At 36.7% G+C, this 20,012-nt stretch overlaps 1 protein-coding gene across 3 annotated transcripts in view; it reads right to left on the bottom strand.

Moving 5' to 3' along the window:
- The window catches only part of PTPRO (protein tyrosine phosphatase receptor type O), a 229,889-nt gene that overhangs the window by 70,121 nt on the left and 139,756 nt on the right, over positions 1–20,012 (bottom strand). For all 3 annotated transcript variants that reach the window (XM_036909013.2, XM_036909009.2, XM_036908994.2), the window contains exons 3-6: positions 9,211–9,369; positions 7,342–7,494; positions 4,859–5,296; positions 2,874–3,035 (exon numbers count right to left, since the gene is read on the bottom strand). In XM_036909013.2, coding sequence (XP_036764908.2) covers positions 2,874–3,035; positions 4,859–5,296; positions 7,342–7,494; positions 9,211–9,369 — 912 coding nt within the window. The remainder of the gene's footprint in view (positions 1–2,873; positions 3,036–4,858; positions 5,297–7,341; positions 7,495–9,210; positions 9,370–20,012) is intronic.

Genomic DNA, 20,012 nt, shown 5'->3' with positions numbered 1-20,012 from the left:
GTACGACTGTCTTTTATTTGCTTAGGATACATTTCTCAGTTCCTTAATAGGAAGCGGTATTCTTAGGCTGGAACCCAGGAGAGGAAAAGCAGCCAGTGGCTCAGTTGGGGAGGGCAGTCTTAGGCTCATGGTAAATGGAGCAACAGAAATAATAATAAAAAATGATGATAATGATGATCAAGAGATATGGCACTCACTATGTATTAGGCTCTGTTTTAAGCTTATATGCATTTACCTATTTTAATCCTGTATTTTTCATAATAAACCTGTAAGGAGTAGTATTAATCTCACTTTCTGTTGAGGAAACTGAGGCAGAGATAGAGTAAGTAGAGTTGAGACCCACACACAGGAGCGTGGTTCTAAAATCCATGCTCTTAACCCCCGTATGAAACTTCCTGTAACACTAAGAAACAGTGAAGAGCACGGGTCTGGTGATAGGAAGGTTGGCCTGAAACTTAGTTTTGCTCATTAGCAGTGATGCAACTTTGAACAAATGTCCTAACTTCTCTGAATCTCAGTCTTTGCATCTGTCACATGGACAACTCATAGAATGTTAGGTTTGAGAAGGGCATTAGAGATCTAATACCTAATGTCACTGATGAGGAAACTGAGGTGCAGAAGCAGGAGTGGTCTGCCAGTGTCACAGAGCCAGGAAGTGCTTGGGCCCCAGCTCCGACCTCCTGCCTCCCAGGTCAGTGCTTTGTGATCAGTCAGCTTCTCATGATGCTATCTGATTATGTATTTCACAAAGCACCACTGGGACCAAACTGATCATAGGGTTCTTGCTACATGTGAAGCATTATTACCATTGCAGAAATTACTGGGGCAGTGGGAGCCAGACAGAGCAAGTTGCCAAACAAATTCACCCAGTTGTGATTTTACATTAGGCCTGACCTGATCATCGGCCTGAGGTAATAATAGGCCACTGCAGACCACATGGTCATGGACTTCACTAGCAAATGTTCCTAGGTTCTAATCCTCCTTCTGACACAAGGGGAAGTCACAAAACTTTCTGTGATTCCATTTTATTTCACCTGAAAAATGGGCATCATGGAAATGTAAGGCTGTTGGGTGACTGATGTAAATTTCTACCTTCTCATCTCTGAGCAAAGCCTTCAAAACCACATACATATAAATCATAATGTAACAAGATAACAAATTTTAATGTAATGTAATAAATCTTAATGTCATAGTTCAACACCAGAAGAACTGGATCAGGAAAATGGACTGTGACTACCCTGTGTTGAAGACATTCATTTAAGTACAGTATTTATATCTGTAATTAAGTATAGTATTTATACCTAGCTTTTTAAAACCAAAGGTCTACAGCCCACCTGAATAACTCATTACTGCAGAACAGAATATATTGAGCACTAAAAAGATCATTCTTTTATTGGCAGAGGAAAAAGCAAAATTTCTAGTGCCCTATATTTTCTAGATGAATATTAATATGCATCTCCTTGAAATAGTCATATTCTTGAGCAATTCTGACATTCTCAACAGCACTAGTCAATTTGGATCCTCAAGAGCAGAGTGCTTGGCACAGGAGTGTTTCTATAAGTATTTGTTGAATGTACAACAGAATTAATAAATAAGCAAATAATGTAAACCCCAGGCTAGGGTTTTATAATTCGGTATTAGAAGCAAGATGTACACAAATCAAATAAATCTAGAAAAATACTGTACACAAATAAGCCCTGTATTTTATGTTGTGCCGTATGAAACACATAGAAATTCAGAGAAGGGCGGAGCCCGCATGGCCAGCACAGCTAAGGGAGATTTCCTGGACGCTGTTAACCTTGCAGTGGATGTCTACTGGCAGACAAGGAAGCCTTTTGGTTAAGGAAACACTTTTAGACTCCTGGGAAGAACTGAATGCTAAACTTTGTTCTTAATCTCAAGTGATCTCATGTCACAGACCTCCCACAACTGAAAGACATGCAGGGCGATTCTGAATATGTCTGCATGTCTGATGGACCTTTCAGGCCCTTTCCCAGTGGGAGCATTTTTAGCTTCTTAAGTGAAAATGTTATATGGCACATTTACATTTTTAAGCTGCTATAAACGGATCTCTTTGCTCTGCCTCCCTGTTTTTGTTTCATCCCACCTAAAGTATATGATGGTCTTCCTTTTCAAAGAGCTATTTTTAATCCATTGGCTTCTGGTTTTGCTTTCTGCTGATCAGAGGCACCCTCAAGTCCTGATTAGCGAGGTAACAGATTTTTGGCCTCTAAACTTCTTGTAAATGTAATCAGATTAGCTAAAAAGGTCATAGACATACACTCTTTGTGCAACTTCAGAGGCGAGGCTGTTGCTCTGCTGTTAGACTGATGGAATCCAGCCACACTGACACTTGACACTGGGACTTACAGGGTGCTCCAGTTTTGGGGTCCTGTGCCAGCTTTATGATGACCACCTTGGTCTTACTACACCTGAATTTTTGTCTTTCTTTTGGATTCTATAAACTCAGTATTCTAAAGAGACTTGTCATAGAGTCCGACAATATTAATTTTCATTATGGCCTCAAATGAAAGTCATATTTCCCAAACTGGTTGGCCTCAAACAAAAGTTATATTTCTCCATATCCCTGGAGAGTTTGTTATGGCTAGTGTGGGAGGGCAGCTTAATAATGTTCAATTATCACAATAATAAAAAAAAATTCTTAGGTTGAATCTCTGGGTAGGTTTGCTACTATTAATTATATATATATTTTCTCGGCTGTCAAAATTTCATGTATCTGGGCTTCTCCTGACCTTGAAGAATTCTCAGGGTCTCTAAGGTTTGATGAATAATTGATGCCTGTGAATCATCAATCTCTCTAGTTCCATTGTTCTGGCTCCCCTGTAAATGCAAAAGTATTCTTTGGTACTTACCGATATAAAAACTGAGTGATTTTGCCGACTGACTCTTCCGAGTTTCACAAGATCCTGCAGAACTAAAGGTTGTTACAGATAACTTGTATTTCCCAGGCTCCTTCAGTTCTGCAACAAATTCATGAGCTTCTTCGTCCACTGTCAAGTATTCAGTAAAGTTTTCTAAATCATATATAAAAAAGAGAATATGTGTGAAGTGAAACCTGGAAGGGCCTTGGCCACGGACAAGTCAATTAATACAAAAAGTAAGTATTCTTTTATATTGTCTCCTTCCTTTTGTCAAGTTCAATCATACCTCTAAACTAAAGGCACTATTAAAAAAAAAAAGATGACTAAGGGTTCAAATTATTTTTCACAATACTTTGAAATAACCAAACTAAAATATGGTGCCCAAATCAATAAAACCAGAATGAGTATATATATAAACATGTATTCTTATGTACTGTTACCCAACACAATTATATGCATAAAATAGGAAGATGTTAGGAGAAGATAACAATAGTTGACTTTCACATCTAGATACAAAGGATAAAAAATATCCAGTAACAAATATCTTAAATGAGTCTTTTGTGGTAGCATGAAATATCCAGAAATCCCTTAAACTATATAATATTATTTCTAGCTGGAAATAATTCTTCTTGATATATTTTCTGACACTTGCAATATTTTTCCTTCATCTCTTTGCTTCCAAGGCTTTTAAAAGTAAAAATGACTTTTACATTGCTTCAAAGTCCATCTCCTGCTGCTTAGTACTTCATTTGAAGTTATCATCAGTTGTGACTACAATAGTCTTCAACAGAACCCATTGCAGTCAGATAAAAGTGTGAAAACCTTCATGGAAATAGGCATTACAAAAATTCTGAGTTACAAAACCCTGTTTTCCATAGAATATATTGAGGAACAGAAAAATGAAAGACAGATTAAGAGAACTGTTTTTTATACAAGTGATTCCAGGCAAATGTTATGACTTTTGATTCTAATAATTGAAAATGACCAAGAATTTCAATATATATAATATTTGGGTGTGGTTGATTGCTCTATAATCCAGTAGAGAGGAACCCACAGATTTTTTATCTCATTGTATTAAATAAAAGAGGGGCAAACAATTTGTCATTTATGAGACTACATGATCATAAAGCTCTACCATGAAAATAAAGCTGCTATTTTTAACTTCAAATTTAGACTTCTGCAGTTCAGATTACTAGACTGGAAAGTATAATGAAGGATGTTATTGTAAAAACAAAACAAACAGCAAATCACTATAAATACCTACCAGAGCAATAATTCAGGTATGACTCATGACTCTAATATACTGAAAGCGATGGCCCTGCTTTTCATAAATTAGTGGCCTAAAATATAAAGAATGACTCTCAGAAATGCTGGATGAGTCCATACAATATATAGTAGAATAGGTATAGTAGAAATACCAGTTGCTGCGTATTCTATCCTATTACCAGCTCCTCTTTGGGGAAACGTGAATGGTGCTGGATCCGGAAGGGACCCTAAGGGGAACGAGGGGCTACAGCAGCAGGACCCAGGTCTGACCCCCATGGGAAAGGAGCCGTTTAGTCAGAAAGATTCTTTTGCTGGATGCTTCACAAATTTGTGTAGCAGAAAACAGAAAATTTCTCCAGGATATTTCATGATTTGTGATGGTTAGAATTTTAATTCAAAATCTTTCCAAATATCAGGTTTTCCTATGTGGGCAGGGGTATGTGATAATGTCAGGCAGGAAGTACGTACAGTTGCCAGTACTTGCAATTTACAAACAACCCCATCCTGTGGATTCTGATCCAATCTGTTCAATTTTGTTTTCTGGTCCCAGCCTGCATTGCATGCTCGATTAAATTACTCCCGTTCTTGACAATTAAAAAAAAAATACTGTCTATCACCAGTCTTTTTTTAAAAGTGTAATATTAAAATGTTTTGCTTTCCTTTCTTTGATTGCACCATTTCTTATTTCCTCTGATTTCTTATTACGTTACCTTCTCTTTCTATGTGGATATGGAACCCATCAAAGGCAGTGGGGGGTTTTGGTGGTAACCAACTCAGTATCATTTGTACAGGAAAAACCGAGAAAGAGGCTGATGATTTCCCAGTCTCCCTGAGTGTATCATTTTCATACTCAGTGGGAAGTACACTGACAAATTCATCTTCGTTGTCAGGAGATGCAGACACTCTGTCCCACCAGTATGGCTGGGGTGTAGTTTCGTAGTCAGAGCTGTTAAAATCTGGCCAACCGGAAGACATGTTGCCAGAGAGAATTTCAGGAGTTTCATCTGTAAAATGGAAGAGTTTGTCTTTTCCCATTTCATCTTGTGATCTCATGAACGGTTCCTCTGGGAAACTGCCGCTCTGCTCTTCCCAGCCGTTTTTGTTCAAGTTTACAATACGAACTGAGATATTTCGAGGTGGATAAGGGGCTGTAAAAGAGAATTTGCATTGTCAAGGAAATTTTAACTCTACTATAGGGAATAGTTAATCTATTAATGAGTCAAATACACAAGCAGATTTATAAGATAAGTGTTTGGTTTTATTTCTATTGCACCATTAATTTACATCAAGAACAACTGTGGGCTCAAGTATTCATACATCTAAGATGTACCATGTACTTCTTTATTCATGCTGTATACACATTAGTGTATCACCAGTCATACCTCAAGTACATCAACTTGTGATATTGTGCTTGTCCAACTGGTAACTTACCCACTTCCAAGCAGAGTTATGCAAATATTCTTCAGCTTATCTCCATTATTAAAAACTGAGTCTGTCCCTAGATCTTTCTTACACAGAAAGCAACTGTAGTGTCCTTTCAGCTCCCAAGACAAAAATACACCCTGTGACATAGTTGCATTTAGGAGGGGTTGCACATACCAGTTCCCTTTAAAAACATTAACACACAGGTTGGTACAGTTTCATGCTTCAACTCTCTAACATGGAACATAGGACCACAAAATGAATTTATGGATTATGGAAACGTACTTTTCTAGAGGTAGAAAATTATGAACGCACCATGCATGGTCTTTATTCCCAACATTTCCTACCAATTCTTCAGGTGCAGCCCTGTAGCTCCAGGAGCAAGGGGGTTCCCCTCCCGGAGCAAGTTCCCCTATGAATCTGGTGAAACCGAAGTAAGGGAAGGGGAAGGGCAGGTTGGGAGAAACTTTTTTATTTCTCACAGCTTGCTCAAATTCTCTAGCCAGGCCCAGTTCTCGCATGTGCTCTCCTTCCAGCCTGCTCCTTCCAGGAAGATCTTTTTGGGCAGGCCCGTGGTGACTGACTGGCACCAGACCAATTAGGTGCCAGGAATGGAGGGGAGGAGAGAATGGCTATTTTCTCTCCACCCCTTGCCCAGAATTTACCCACCGTGAGGCTCTGCAGTGGTAAACACCCATTGATATGTAAATAGACTAAGGCTAGGTGTTAGATTCTGGAAATTCTTCCATTTATCCCACAAGCTCAAGTATCACCTCTTTCATGAACTTCTAGTAAAAATTCATCTTTCCCTCCATTGTGCAGTTATATAACTCTGCACCTCTTTTTATAACATTTATCATGTTTTGCTTTTTGTATAGTACCTTTACCATTTTTTGAGGATGAGGAATCTATCTCATCAGACTTTTTCTTCTGCTTTCAGTACGTAGAACAACCCCCAGGTAAAAGTTGTTTGATTAATGTTTCTTTACTTGAATTGAATAATGAAAAATACAAGTAGAATCTTAGATGTTGAGGTGAGGTGAATAACTTACTTAGCTGAAATGGTTTCTTTGCCTTGGCCTAATGAATGAGATCATGACATCTTAGAATTTCAGATTGCCAGGGTCTCAGGGTGATTTATTATAGCCTATTTCCAGTGTTCGTATGAATGGCATCTCCTGTTCTCCTACTGAGTACTTAGGCACCTTAGGTATGGACAATGTCAGTTATATTTGTATTGGGGATGGGTATTTGGTAGTTGTATATTTATTCTACCCATCCATTTTTCCATCTATCTACTCATCTATCCATCCAGCCAGCCAGCCAGCCATTATATAACAGTGCCTCATACTAGTGATGCTACTAAAATGAAGTACTGCAAGTTTTAGACACATCTGAATTCTAGTACTTTCCTTTAATAATCTGATAATCTGTGTTAGAACATCTCCTATCTGTTTTTTTGCCATATGAACATTTTGTCAGGTTATAGAATAACCTGATGTCTGCATGATCCAGTTAAGAAACTTAATTGTAACTTTTGGTAACACTGTATACTTTTTTATTCAAAGATTATAAATCTATGATTACATTGGCATATTAAAAATTTTCTAATTGAATATATTGCTCAGTTCCTTTTACATGGACAGAAAATTTGTTTTAGATTATTTAAAAATATATATGTTTTCTTACCTATTATCTTAGAATGATAGAAAGTATATATACAACAACATATAATGACTTTTTCACTAATTTCATTCTTTGAAAGACTTACCAGTTCTGTGCTGTTTAGGTTCATGACTGACACCACTGTACTCTACGAGAGTACTTTTATTAAAAGTTGCTTCAGATACTAGCTGAAAGGTGATGTTACTATAACATATTCCTGGCAGCCAGTGATTAAATACAGTTTTTCCCTTAAAGAAATCTGAGAAGAAAAAAATCAACTATATTAAAATTTGGTCTCCTAAATGCTACACACTTCTAGGATATTCTAAGCAATTATGATTAAATATCTACAAAATAATACTTCCTTCAATTTCTGGCATGGTCAGTAATAAAAAATTGGAATAAGGCTAGATATGATCTTTCGACTCAATCCTGAAACACTTTTTTTCCTGCAAGAATTAGATACATTTCGTTAATTTTTGTTCTAGGAATATTTGGTGTGTAGAAACTCTAGAGATTAGGTTTATGCTACACATTTAAGATAAAAACTCAAGGTATCTTATCACTTTATGACTTAGGAGGCAAAAGTGACTTTATAAGAAATGTTTTCACTAGGCTCACTTGTAAAAACTAGCCTACTTTTATAGTAGAATGGTTTATCTGCCAGTTGGCAGATAGGACCTGCTCAAAAAAAGGAAAAGAAAAATTTGGATTTCATTGGAAAACACTAAAGAAAACAAAATCCAATTCAAGGTTGAGAGAAAAGAGGGAAAGAAACTGAAAGTACCATTTAGGAATTAAAAGCAAAAAATTATTTCCTATTTTTAAAATTGGCTTATAAAAGGAGAGCATATTAATTTATCTTTAAACTCATGGCTTTTAACCCAACAAAGGTTTCCAATAATTGCTTGTCAATCATTCATGAACTTGTATTTTCATGAGATCAATGAGCAAATAAGGTACCACTTATTAATTTGCAGGTAATCTGTCTTCACTGAAAATAATAATGCAATAATTTGTGGAGTCTAAGTTTATCTTTGAATTTTTAAAGTTAAAAAATTATAAATTCACTGCATAAGTTTTAAACAGTGTCTTATTAAAAAAAAAAAACATTCATGGAAGGAAGAGTTTGTAAAAGCAGTGAGTCAAAGTGCCACTTCTCAGGATAGCATGCCCTGTGTGCTTCAGTACCCATTCTCCACCTCCCCAGTAAATTTTTCAGTTACAACCAGTCAGCTTTGATACCATCATCTACCTTCCTGCAGATAAATGTTACGGATTGTGTCCTCAGAGTATTTCACTTCCTCCATTTTAATTCACTTGCAAAAAGCTGAATGCCCTTCGCCTTCTCTCGTGCCCCCTCTTACCCCCTCACCAAACATTAATCTCAGAGAAATTGACCAGGGTCTTTTGAAATTATTAATTCCTCTAGACTCTCTCCTCTTTCTCTCCTCCCTATAGGGTCCCCATCAAGTCAGTAAAAACAGTGAAGCCAGTTTTGCATATTCATGCAATCATGTAGCCGGTCATACAGACAAATATACAGAATGGAACTGAAAAGCATTATCTTTCACATTAGAGAATAATCTTGGTCCACATCCTAGGGAAACTTTTTGAAAGTCATCTCTTTAGATTCCCAGTTCTAGAAATGCCCTTCTAACACACCCAGAGGGAAATGTGCTTCTGAACTTGAGTTTGAATTTATTTCCTGCACCAGACATGCTGTTTTTGGCAAGTATAACATGTAAGTGATAATGATTTAAGTATTTCTTGAATATGCTTATGCATGGCACATAACTCTAGACTAATGAATCAGATGCCCTAATATTATCATGAATCAAAACTGTTTTTCATGGTTCATTTATGGCTAGACAGTGAATCCTAAGACCTCTTTAGGGCAAGAAAGAAGACTATGTGGCAAAAATAATGTAAAAATAGTCATCACTTATTATTTCTTCCTTTTGCCTCTTCTTACCTTTATATAGCATTGTCCGGAAGTCTTTACCTTCCCAATAGCTTATGTTAACTCTTGTGAAAACATTAAACTTTTCTGGATAATGAATTTCAAACAGGACTCCTGTTTCAGGAGAAGGTTTATAGTCATATATGGAAACACTGGTTACAGGTAGAGGTTCTGCAGAAGAGAAGTAAATGCAGAAATTGAGAACAAGAGAAAAGGAAGAAAGGCCATTATTAGTACTCTGAAGTACCAAGGATCTCACCTATCAGAACTTTACACACATTTTTATTATCCATGAGCATTAAATGCTACAATCCTTATGAATTGACTCTTCTCCTTAGCAGTAATTAATAATGCACATTTATATGGTGTTTCTGCCTTTCAAGGAAATTTCTTAGTAATTTTTTCATTTGCCTTTTACAGTAACCCTAAGATCTGAGAAGAACAAATATTATTATTGCTATTCAACAGGTAAAAAATAATAACTTGAACACTCTTATTTGTCAAAGGTAACAAGTACATGGCAGAATCTTTATCTCCAGATTCCTAGTTCATTTTCCTTTTCCCAAAGCCAATAAAATTTGATATAAATAACAGACCAGTAGCAGAAATACATTTGGCTGACCAAGGATTAAGCGTTTTTGTGACTATTTATTTCTTTGCATGAACTTAGCTTGTTTTCTATTAAGTGTGAGACTGCAAACCTTCCTATGTTGTGAAAGTTTATGTTGTTTATTTATAAAACTACCTTTTTTAAGGAAGTTTAAAAATGTTTATTTCTATTTTGCTTGGGTTGTTCATTCATCACAAAGCTTTTTAAATATTCATTTTTAAAACTGAGATTTATACATGTCTGCATCTCCTCTATATTCTACCCTTCAGCAAAATTCTTATGAAGTGACAGATCTTCTCCACCCTTCAGAAGGGGCTATTGGATGTTTTACTTGCATTCATTTTATTCAAGAAAGTCTTTTAAATGATTTGGTTTGGGGCCAACTATTGTATTATAGAAAAAAATAGGTTTGCTTCAATGTTTAGGAATTGAGAACATGCTTAGACATCATCTAAAGCCTAAATGAAAGCCAAGAAACCAAAATTTGACAAAGTTCATTCCGCAAATAATCTCAATCTGTAGCTAAATATCTTTCATTTTGTTTCTCAGGACCTTGGTCTGTTTCTGCCTTTGGTTTTGATTGAAGAGCTCCAGGAAGGATTGAAGCTACATGTTAAAGCTTCAATTTTTCCCGGAATGGTCTTAAGAAACCAAGCCAATTATCTATTAAAAAAGTGAGGAAGGCCTTCAGATTATAGCATATGTTGTGATCATGTCCCTGTAAACTTTATGCTGTATTCGCTGCTTAAAATGTTTTTGTTTTACCTTTGCCTCATCCAGGTCTTCTTACTTAAAAAGTAACATGTACAGAGTGAACTCACTTAATTGTCACATACACAGATAAACCAACCCCTGAAGATTCTGAGTATATCTCTTTGATCAATTCTAAAGAAGTTTTAAACTATTTGAAGGCATTTTTTGCAACCCACAGTCTAATCACCGAACCAGGGACTTTCTCCCAAATCCACCTATTGACTTTGGATCTAAGAACCAAAATGAAAGCTAACAGCAAAAAGCAGCCACAAAGCAACAACTTTTCTATTGCTGCAGCCCAGTTTCACATCCTCACTAGGGTTCTGTCTACTGAACACAGATGGTCCACTCAATTCTTCACACTCCAGGATGTAAAGTCTGTACATCAAAACTATGGTCAAACCTTGAAATTCAAGAGATATACAAGGATTAGATCTCAGATATTTTATTTTGTGATTTTTTATTTTTTATTTTTGGCTACCGTAAGCTAAATTTTAAACTAAGAAAATTTTTTAAATGCCTGCTTACATATTTGCTTCATATATTTCTCTCAGCTTCAACATAAGTGATCCAGGTCACCCATAAATTCTAAAGTCCAAGACAAGGCTTTTCTGAGGCATATTTGATCCAAGAATTACTCTTTTCAGTAGACCTCCAAAATGCATTCTCTAAGAATATTTTACTATCTCTCCAATTATTCCCCTTATTATTTTTCTTCTTAAGGAATTAAGTAATGTGCCATAAACCAGAGCTGTTATTACTCATGTGTTTCTCAGTGACAACAAGGTTAAATCTTGACCTAATTCATTACTTCTCTCACTGACAGCCACACTATGACACTCCCATTTCTTCTTAGGAACCAGACTGGACAGTACAGAGAAACAGAGTTGTTAGAAAATGTGAATCACTTACTGTCTTTATTACTTTTTTGTCCTCAGGTCTTGTTAATTTTCAAAAAGTTAAGCATTACAAAACATAGTTGAAATGCCCCATACAACTTACCCAGATCCTCTTTGCCTCCCACCATGGTCAGAGGTAAATTATTACTCTGAATTTGGTGTTTATCTTCTCATGCATTTTTTTACTTTTATATTTATATGGGTCCAACATCCATATGGAATGTTACTTTATATGTTTTAAAATATTATATATTATACACATTAATGGTATCATATTATATGTATAACTCCATAGCTTACTTTTATCACCTAACATTGCTTCTGAGGTTTGTCCATTTTGATGCGAGTATCTCTAGAAACATTATTTTAGTGTCCATTTTACAACTACACAAATTATCAATTTTCCTCTTATTCTTTTGTCAGATGTTGTTTTTAACCTTCATTTTGCATATAATGCTGCAGTAAATATTTTGGGAAATCCTGCATAGTAGGGTGTGCACATCTTCAACTGTATGAGATGTTGTCAAATGTGTTCTAACTTTATGCCAATTTACATATCTGTCAGCAGTGAATGATAGATCCTCTTTTTCCATATTCTTTTTCAACACTTGCTTGTATCAGCCTTTTTAGTTTTGCCCATCTGAGACATGTGAAATTTTGCCTGTTTTAATTCCCTGTTCACCGAGGTGGTTGATTATCTTTTCATATGCTTATTGGTCATTCATGTTTCCTTTTCAGGGATCGTTTGATTCTTTTGCCTGTGTCTTGGGTTCTTTTTCCATATTCCCCTGCTAATTTGTAATGCAACTTGTCATATACCATATTCCCGTGGTCCGTTTTTGTTGTTGTGGATTTCTTCTGGATTCATCTTTCTTTTTGCTAAAACACTCATTTAATAGTTATTTAAGTTAAGTATGGGTGTTAAACTCTCCTCGGCTTTGTAATATAGAAAATTTCTTCATTTTATCTTTATTCTTGATACACCAAGTTTACCTATAAAATTATAGGTAGCCTGACCTTTCCTCGATACTTTGAGGATAATTACTCCATTGTCTTCTTGCACCAATTATTGTGGAAGGGAAACCTTCTGTTAATCTAATAGTTATTCTTTTGTAGATATTATGCTTTTTTTCCCTTTGGTATCCTGTAAGCTTTCTATTTATATTTATCCTTGATAATCTTCAGTTTCACCATCACATATCTTGGTGTGGTCTTCTTATTTTTGAAATATCCTAATAGGTATTTGGAATGCTATGTCAATTTGTGAATTCATGTTCTTCAAGTCTTAGAAATATTCATAAGCATCTCTTAAAATATTATGCCCTTATTTGCTCCATTCTCTTTTTCTTGGACTCATAACCTCCTTAGTTAATACTTCTCCCACTTCCACATGTGTGAATTGTCTCACTGTGCTAAATTATGGGGCAATTGCACAGTATTATCTTTAAATTTACTAGCTCTATTTAACTGTTATCAGAAAATATAGAATTTATCCCATTTATTGAAGTTTTTCAATTAGTTACTTTAAAGTTGATTAAATTATATCTAGCATAATCAATTAAAATGCTAAATTAAATGATTGTAATTTTTATTTCTAGATTTATGTTTATTCTATATGTTTGTCTTATTTCTGCCAATTTTTGTTTCATATTCCTTAATCTTTTTAAACGGATGTAATTTTTACATTTACCACTTTAAGCATTATAACCTACTGCAAATTTTTGTTAGATTGCTATATAAAATGTAGCCTAAAACATTATAGTAATTGTTTTGATGTTTCTTTTATTGTTTTGGTATAGTTTTCTTTGTGTGTTTTGAAATACAGGCTCTAGGCTCATTTTATGTTTTCTTATCACCCCCTTTCTTGCTTATTCCTTGCTGTTGAGGCAGTTAAGCTATTTCTTCCTTTCAGCTCACCACAATACCCAGTCTAGAGCCAGGACATGTAACGTTATTTTGGGTTCTGTATATTGTGAATAATATAGTAGCTATCACAAATTCTTTTCCTGAATCAGAAGGTAGCTGAGTTTGGTCCTTGGTAGTAAGACTGACTGTATGTCCCCTGCATCCCAAGGCTTCCATATATGCTTTTGTCATGAGCAGGAAGAATTCATTCCAAGCAGAGAGGCTGGCTCTGTGCCCTCTGTGGCATGGAGTGTTTCAACCCTTCATACTCAACTGGGGTCCAGACCCAATACTGTCTTCTCTCAGATGCAGAGCACAGATACCCCAAGACTTCAGTCCACTTCCCTACTTTGAGCTTCTGTTATGTCTCTTATTCATAGAGACAACTCTGTTATTTTCAATGTACTTCTGTTTTTCTGTTTTTCTTTTTGGTAGGAGAACATAGTGTATGACAAAGGAAAAATTTAATGCATTATTTTCACTAGAAATTCTAACGTTAAATTTCCATTTTTTTCAATTTAATAAGAAAGCTTAGAATGACATTTCAAATAATTATTTTTTCCTCATTAGGTGTCCTGCAGTCTATCTTAGGTAGAAGAAGAAGAAACAAAAGCTGACATGGAACAGGTACTTCTAAAGAAAGGAGACATATTCGTATACTTGTGAGTAACTGCTAAGTGCTAACAAGTGCTTCCTTCTGAGGTTGCTCTGTTTGGGGGACTAAAGCTAAAGAAGCTCTTGGTTAAAGGACCAGTATCCTTTGTTTTTAATGTGGCCAACCTAAGAATGTTGTCTTTTCTGACATAGTCCTCTTGAAGGAGAGAAACCTGTGACTAGGGCCTCACTTCTGAGGACAGGAGTAGGAAAAAGGGACTGATCCCGGGTCCCAGGCCAGAGCTTTCTCCCTATGTTTAGAGGATGCCCTGAGACCTGACCTGACAGCTCAGCTACATCACAGAAAGCCACTCTGGTGAGCTGGCAACAGCAGCCACCTGTGGTCTAAGAGGGATGATTATCATCACACCTACAAGTTTGTCTCCATCATGTCTTTCCTGGAGTGTTTCAGTGGCCTCCTAAATTATTCTCCTTAATTTTTCCTGTTTGTTTCTGCTCATGACTCTTAAGCCAGTGGACTATCTTTTACTCTCACTTTTGTCAGAGTCTCTGTCTTAAACTAATCACCTCCACCTGAGTTTTCCCTGCCCATCTGCTTTGACTCTCTTTTGCTCCAAACTCATTGAGTAAATTTCTATTGTTAAGTCTACTATTAAGAAATGCCATTGGTGCTGCTTATTTTATTGATCTTATACTAAGTACCACACACTTTGTTAAGGAGTTTATTTAAAATTTTTTTTACGCTATCAAAATATTTATGTTATTTTACAGCACCCTCTACCAAATCAGCAAACTATAGCCTGCAAGCCAAATCTGGCCTGCCTATTGTTTTTGTATGACTTGTGAGTTAAGAATGGCTTTTACATTTTCAAATGGTTGACAAATATTAACAGATGAATAATACAGCATGGCATATGAAAATTATATGAAATTTAAATGTGGGTGTCTTCAAATAAGGTTTTAGTAGAACACAGTCATGTTTGTTTATTTATGTATTGTCTGAGGCTGCTTTTGTGTTGCAATAGCATAGTTGAATAATTGCAGCGTAGATTATATGGCCCACAAAACCTATAATATTTAATTAATATTTAGGCCTTTACAGAAAAGGTTTGCTAACCTCTGAAATAGAATATGGGTTAGGAACTAAGATTAGAGAAAGTAATAACCTGCCTCATGCTACACATATGGTTTCTAGATTTCTTTTGCTCTAAAGTTTATGCTTTGAGCCACTACTCAGAATACCCACTTGATAATTTGTTCTTTCCAATGCGGGATTTACAATTCTATGACTGCAGCTGTGTTACAAGAGGAGCTTTCCCAGTTAAATCTTAGTATGCCATTTCTTTGCATCTGTCACCATTCTTCATCATGTACAGGTTAAGGCCTAAAGTCCTATGTAAGGTATTCAAGGTTCTTCCCAATTTTTCCAGGTATCTTTCCCATTACTTTCTGGAACCATGGCTGCTTGCCAACTTAACTCCTTGCAGCTCACAGGTGTGCTGTGCTCTACATGACTCAATTCCTTGCCCATGTGTTTCCCTTTGACTCTGATTGTAACACTTTCTATTCTTTAATAATTTTGCAAATTTCCTCTAGCTTCTCAATGACTGTTTCTTCTAAGGTGCTTTCCAAGTTTTCCTAGGAGGGCTGGGAGGTCTTTCTCACACAATTCTCTCATAGCATTTATGTTTGTAATGTTTTGTTTATTTACCTTTTACTCTATCGTATACCATCTTTGAGTGTGGGTATTTTTATTTACCTTTATTTCTCTAGGCCCTAGGACATGTCATTGAGAATGTACACAATAAATAAAATTAAAACTCATGCATTATTTTTATTTATAACAGATGAATTTGTATTCTGTATTGTTTTCTGCAGTGTTTACAGCCACTGTCTCTGGGACTTGACTAACAGTTTAGACAGCTGAATGTAAATAACACTTCCCCAATTTCTAAGCAATTGTTTTCATATATTAATTCCTCTATTAAGAAACTACTCCTCTTTAAAATACAAGCAAGATACTGAAGATTCTCAATCAATTAAATATTAATCGATGTCAGAACCTAAGGGTTATGAAACTTTTGAGCTGGACTTACTTGTGCTGAATTTATTTTTTGCTGTGTTTTTCAGCTTTTTTTTTTAAGAACATTAGACTCAGAGCAACTGTAGAGAACTATCGAAGGACTTCCCCAGAGCTGATTGCTTTATTATTGCTTATTTCATCAAGACAGGCATCTGACACACAGTAAATGACTGTATCAAATGTACCCTTTTATTCTCAAGAGCAATGTGTCAACTGTGAGCAGATACAATGAATGTTTCCTAGACTTAAAAAAAAGCTTCCTGTTATAAAAATAAAGATGGCAAAGATACAACATCAACTGGCAAATGATGGTAATTTTAGAGCTCAAAAGTGATCTTAGTCATCATGTCTTTTAATTCCTTCTTTTTTAAAGGAAGAAGCTAAAATCCAAATGTCACCTAATGTCATCTCCTGCTTAATGTCACAGAAATACTTGTGATGAATCCCCAGTTATATCCTCAACCTATTAGCGCTTTCAAAATCTTGGATGATGTAACCGAGTCTTTAAAAATAACATAGAAGATGAGAGACAAGAAACCATCACTAATTAATTTTTACTCTTTAGAAATCAATGAAAATTTCCTCTTCCACTTCGGATGTAGAAAGCTGCAAGTCAGTGTCACTCCCCAACCCCCGACAAGAAAAGAACGCCAGGAATCCAAGAGAGGGTGTAACAAGGGAGGTGAGATTGCAGGGCAACCAAATGAACCAAGTTCCAAAGCCTGGCAAGTCCCTCTGGGGAGGAGACACTGTTTCACCTTTAGCACAGCTTGGCAGGAAGAGGGGGCGCATTTAAATCAAGACAGAAGAAAATAGCAAAATCTTAATTAATTCACAAAGGCTGAGAGGTTTCTAAATGGCAGTTTGTAACTGCTTTGTCCAATAAGGTAGTGACTAGGAACCTGTGGCTATTTAAATTAAACTTACAATGAACCAAAATAAAATTAAATAAAAAATTAGTGGCCTCTGTGCTGGACAGTAAAGTATAGAACATTCCCGTCATGCAGAAGTTCTAGGACAGTGCTGATTTAGAAGGGTTGGGAGTCCCAGACACGAGCAGAGTCCACACTCTCTCTCTAGCTGGTTTCAAGGTCTGCATCAGGTGCTCAGGAGAAATACTGAGGGTCAGAGAGCCATCCCCTGGGGGGACAGGCATGTAGGTGGTAACTGGCGCTGCTAAGACATTAAGGAGAAACCTGGGTCTTTCTTGAATACAAAGCAGAAGCCGTAAGGCACTGGGGAGGAGCGGAGAAACCTTTCCCCCAGTTTTCAGGCAAAGACACCCCCTTCTCAGGGGCGGGAGAAGTGAACGGGTCTCCTCCTGGGAGAGGCAGGAGCTCTCTAGGACCCGTGGTGCACTGATACAAAGCACAATTCTGCTATTACTGGGAAACGGGCGGGAAACTCTCCAACTCGCCACCTTCCACAGATTTAAGGTAGACTCTGACTGGTGCCTGGCTCTGCTGGCAAGGGGGCTTTGCGTTCCTGGGCCCCATGGGACTGTCTGAGCTAGTCTATGGCAGGCTGCCACCCCCAGGGCCCTGCACAGACAAACACCCCCAGCCTTCCTGTGAGAAAAGACTATGTACTTGTACAGGAGCATCAGCCTGAGGGGCAGGCTTCAGATTTGTGCACATGCAGAGGCCACAGAGGTGCTCTCAGTGTACAGACCTGGGATGCCCTCTTTATGTCCCACCTTGGCCTTGCTGCAGCTGCCAGTACCACCCAGAAAGGAGCTTATACACGCGTCTGGAGCCCTAGTTTTTGCACCTGTCACCCAGGGGTCACCTCCAGATTACCTGGCCTGGAGCCCAGCAAGTTTTATGATTTCAGTCCCACAGGGCCACATATATTCGCATACTGGCATACCTCATTTATTGCACTTTGCTTTATTGTCCTTTGCAGATACTGCATTTTTTACAGATTGAAGGTTTGTGGTAATCCTGTGTCAAGCAAGTCTAGTGGCACCATTTTCCCAACAGCCTTTTCTCACTTTGTGTCTCTGTGTCATATTTTGGTAATTCTTGCAAATGGTAGCCTAAAAGTGTTTGCACTTAACAACATAACCACAAAGCTTCAAAATACACAAAGCACAAACTGAAAGAAGTGGAAGGCGATATGGACAAATCCACAGATGCAGGTGGAGACTTCTACACTCCTCTGTCATTATTAGAGCAACTAGACTGGAAACCAGTAAGGGTAGAGCAGGCTTGAAGAACCAACTTGATCTAATTGACATTTATGGAAACTTCACCCAACAAGTGCTCCAAGACTGACCATATTTGGGGCCATAAAGCGAATCTCAACAATTTTCAAGTAAGTGAAATCACACCATTGTGTTTTTAATCACAACAGCATTTACCTAGAAATCAAAGATCTATGCAAAGTTGTCACATTTTTGGACATTTAACAACACACTTCCAAGGCCACACATCGAAGAAATTTAAAAAGGAAAGAAAATATTTAAATAGAACTCACTGCACATGATCAAATATCAGTGAGATATTCTAGACATCTTTTATCATTGACTTACCAAATTCCTTTACAAACCATTAGCTAAAGGGCTGACACCTCCAGCTTTGAGCAGGAACGGCTGACTGCATGCTAATGTACGTTGGGTCAACTTTGTGGCTCAGGTTTTTTTCCTGACTCTTTGTCCCATTAAGCAACTAAATTGAATTAATAGTTATTGATCACCTATTAAGCATAGGGCTCATGCGAGGTGCCTGTGAAATTATGAAGATGAGTAATGATGAGCTTCTGATTTCAAGGAGTTATATTATAGGTATTATATATCTAGATCTACTAGCTGGATCTATTGACTCCCAATTCATCTTTTTCTGGAACTTGTTTTAGACAGTATTTTACTAGGCAAGCTCTTCCATTAATTCAACTAGGTCCTAGATTTGTTCATTACATCTATAAACTCTTGAAGGTCTTGGGTCTGTGCCATTCCTAAATTTCAGGACTCAATACTGCTCCTGGGACTCTGCCAAAGGAAACTTTATTTCATCTTTGACAGACATGTTAAAAATATGTCCTCTAGCTTGGTTCTGAGTTATTGCTTCTTGGTGTTTTTATTTCCTTTTATTCTAACAGAAAGTATCACTATGCCCTTTTCCTTAATTGCGACCAGAATGATCACATAAACCTGGCATTAAAAAAACTGCAGTCACTGGAAAATCTGCAGTGAAGAACTATGAGCAACAAGAACTCTGCTGAGCCATTAAATTGCTCTAGTGCTAAACTTTACCATCTTACAGATAGCAGTTTTTCTTCCATACCTTAACATATACAGTAGAGTTGCATCTTACTTTGAGATGAGGTATTAGACAGTAAAAAAAAAAAAAATCCCTTCTTGTTAACAACACTCCTAAAAAAATTCCTAATGTCAGCTTTAACTCTTTAAGACATGGACCACTGAAGGTTAAGATGTCAAAGATTTTCTTTTTTGGCATTTTTCTTTGGCAATGGAAGCCAAGGGTCCTGTGAGGGTGAGGTGGGGAATAGGAACTAATAAATAGTGACATATTTTTCTCTCTTTCAGCTAAAAATGTATAGTTGAATTTGAGCAGGCTAAATATGAATCTAATAAGTTCATTGTCTCAAACCCCAAATTGCTTAATGTGAGGATATATGTTCTGGAAAAAAAGTAGCTTAGTTATGATCATAGTATTAAGTCGAATAGCAGAAAATTGCATGGTCTCATTATGAATCTAAAATTGTCATTCAGTCTAAAAATATACTCTCTCCTTGAGGTTTCCTTTTATGACTTCAAGCACGTTTTTGTTTAACAAAAGGTAACAGTAAAAAGAGAACAGTAAAACATTATCAAACTCCACAAGAAACTATATTCTCAATATAAAACAAATTTTAGTCTATGTCACTTGACTTCAAGGCAATTCATCTCTTTCAGTGAGAGTCCCAGGAGACACTCAGAGAAGAAAAC

Source organism: Manis pentadactyla, chromosome 14, assembly GCF_030020395.1.
Source record: "Manis pentadactyla isolate mManPen7 chromosome 14, mManPen7.hap1, whole genome shotgun sequence".
Lineage (NCBI taxonomy): Eukaryota > Metazoa > Chordata > Mammalia > Pholidota > Manidae > Manis > Manis pentadactyla.
The sequence above is the reverse complement of the archived record's forward strand: the minus strand, read 5'-3'. Positions and strand labels throughout refer to the sequence as shown.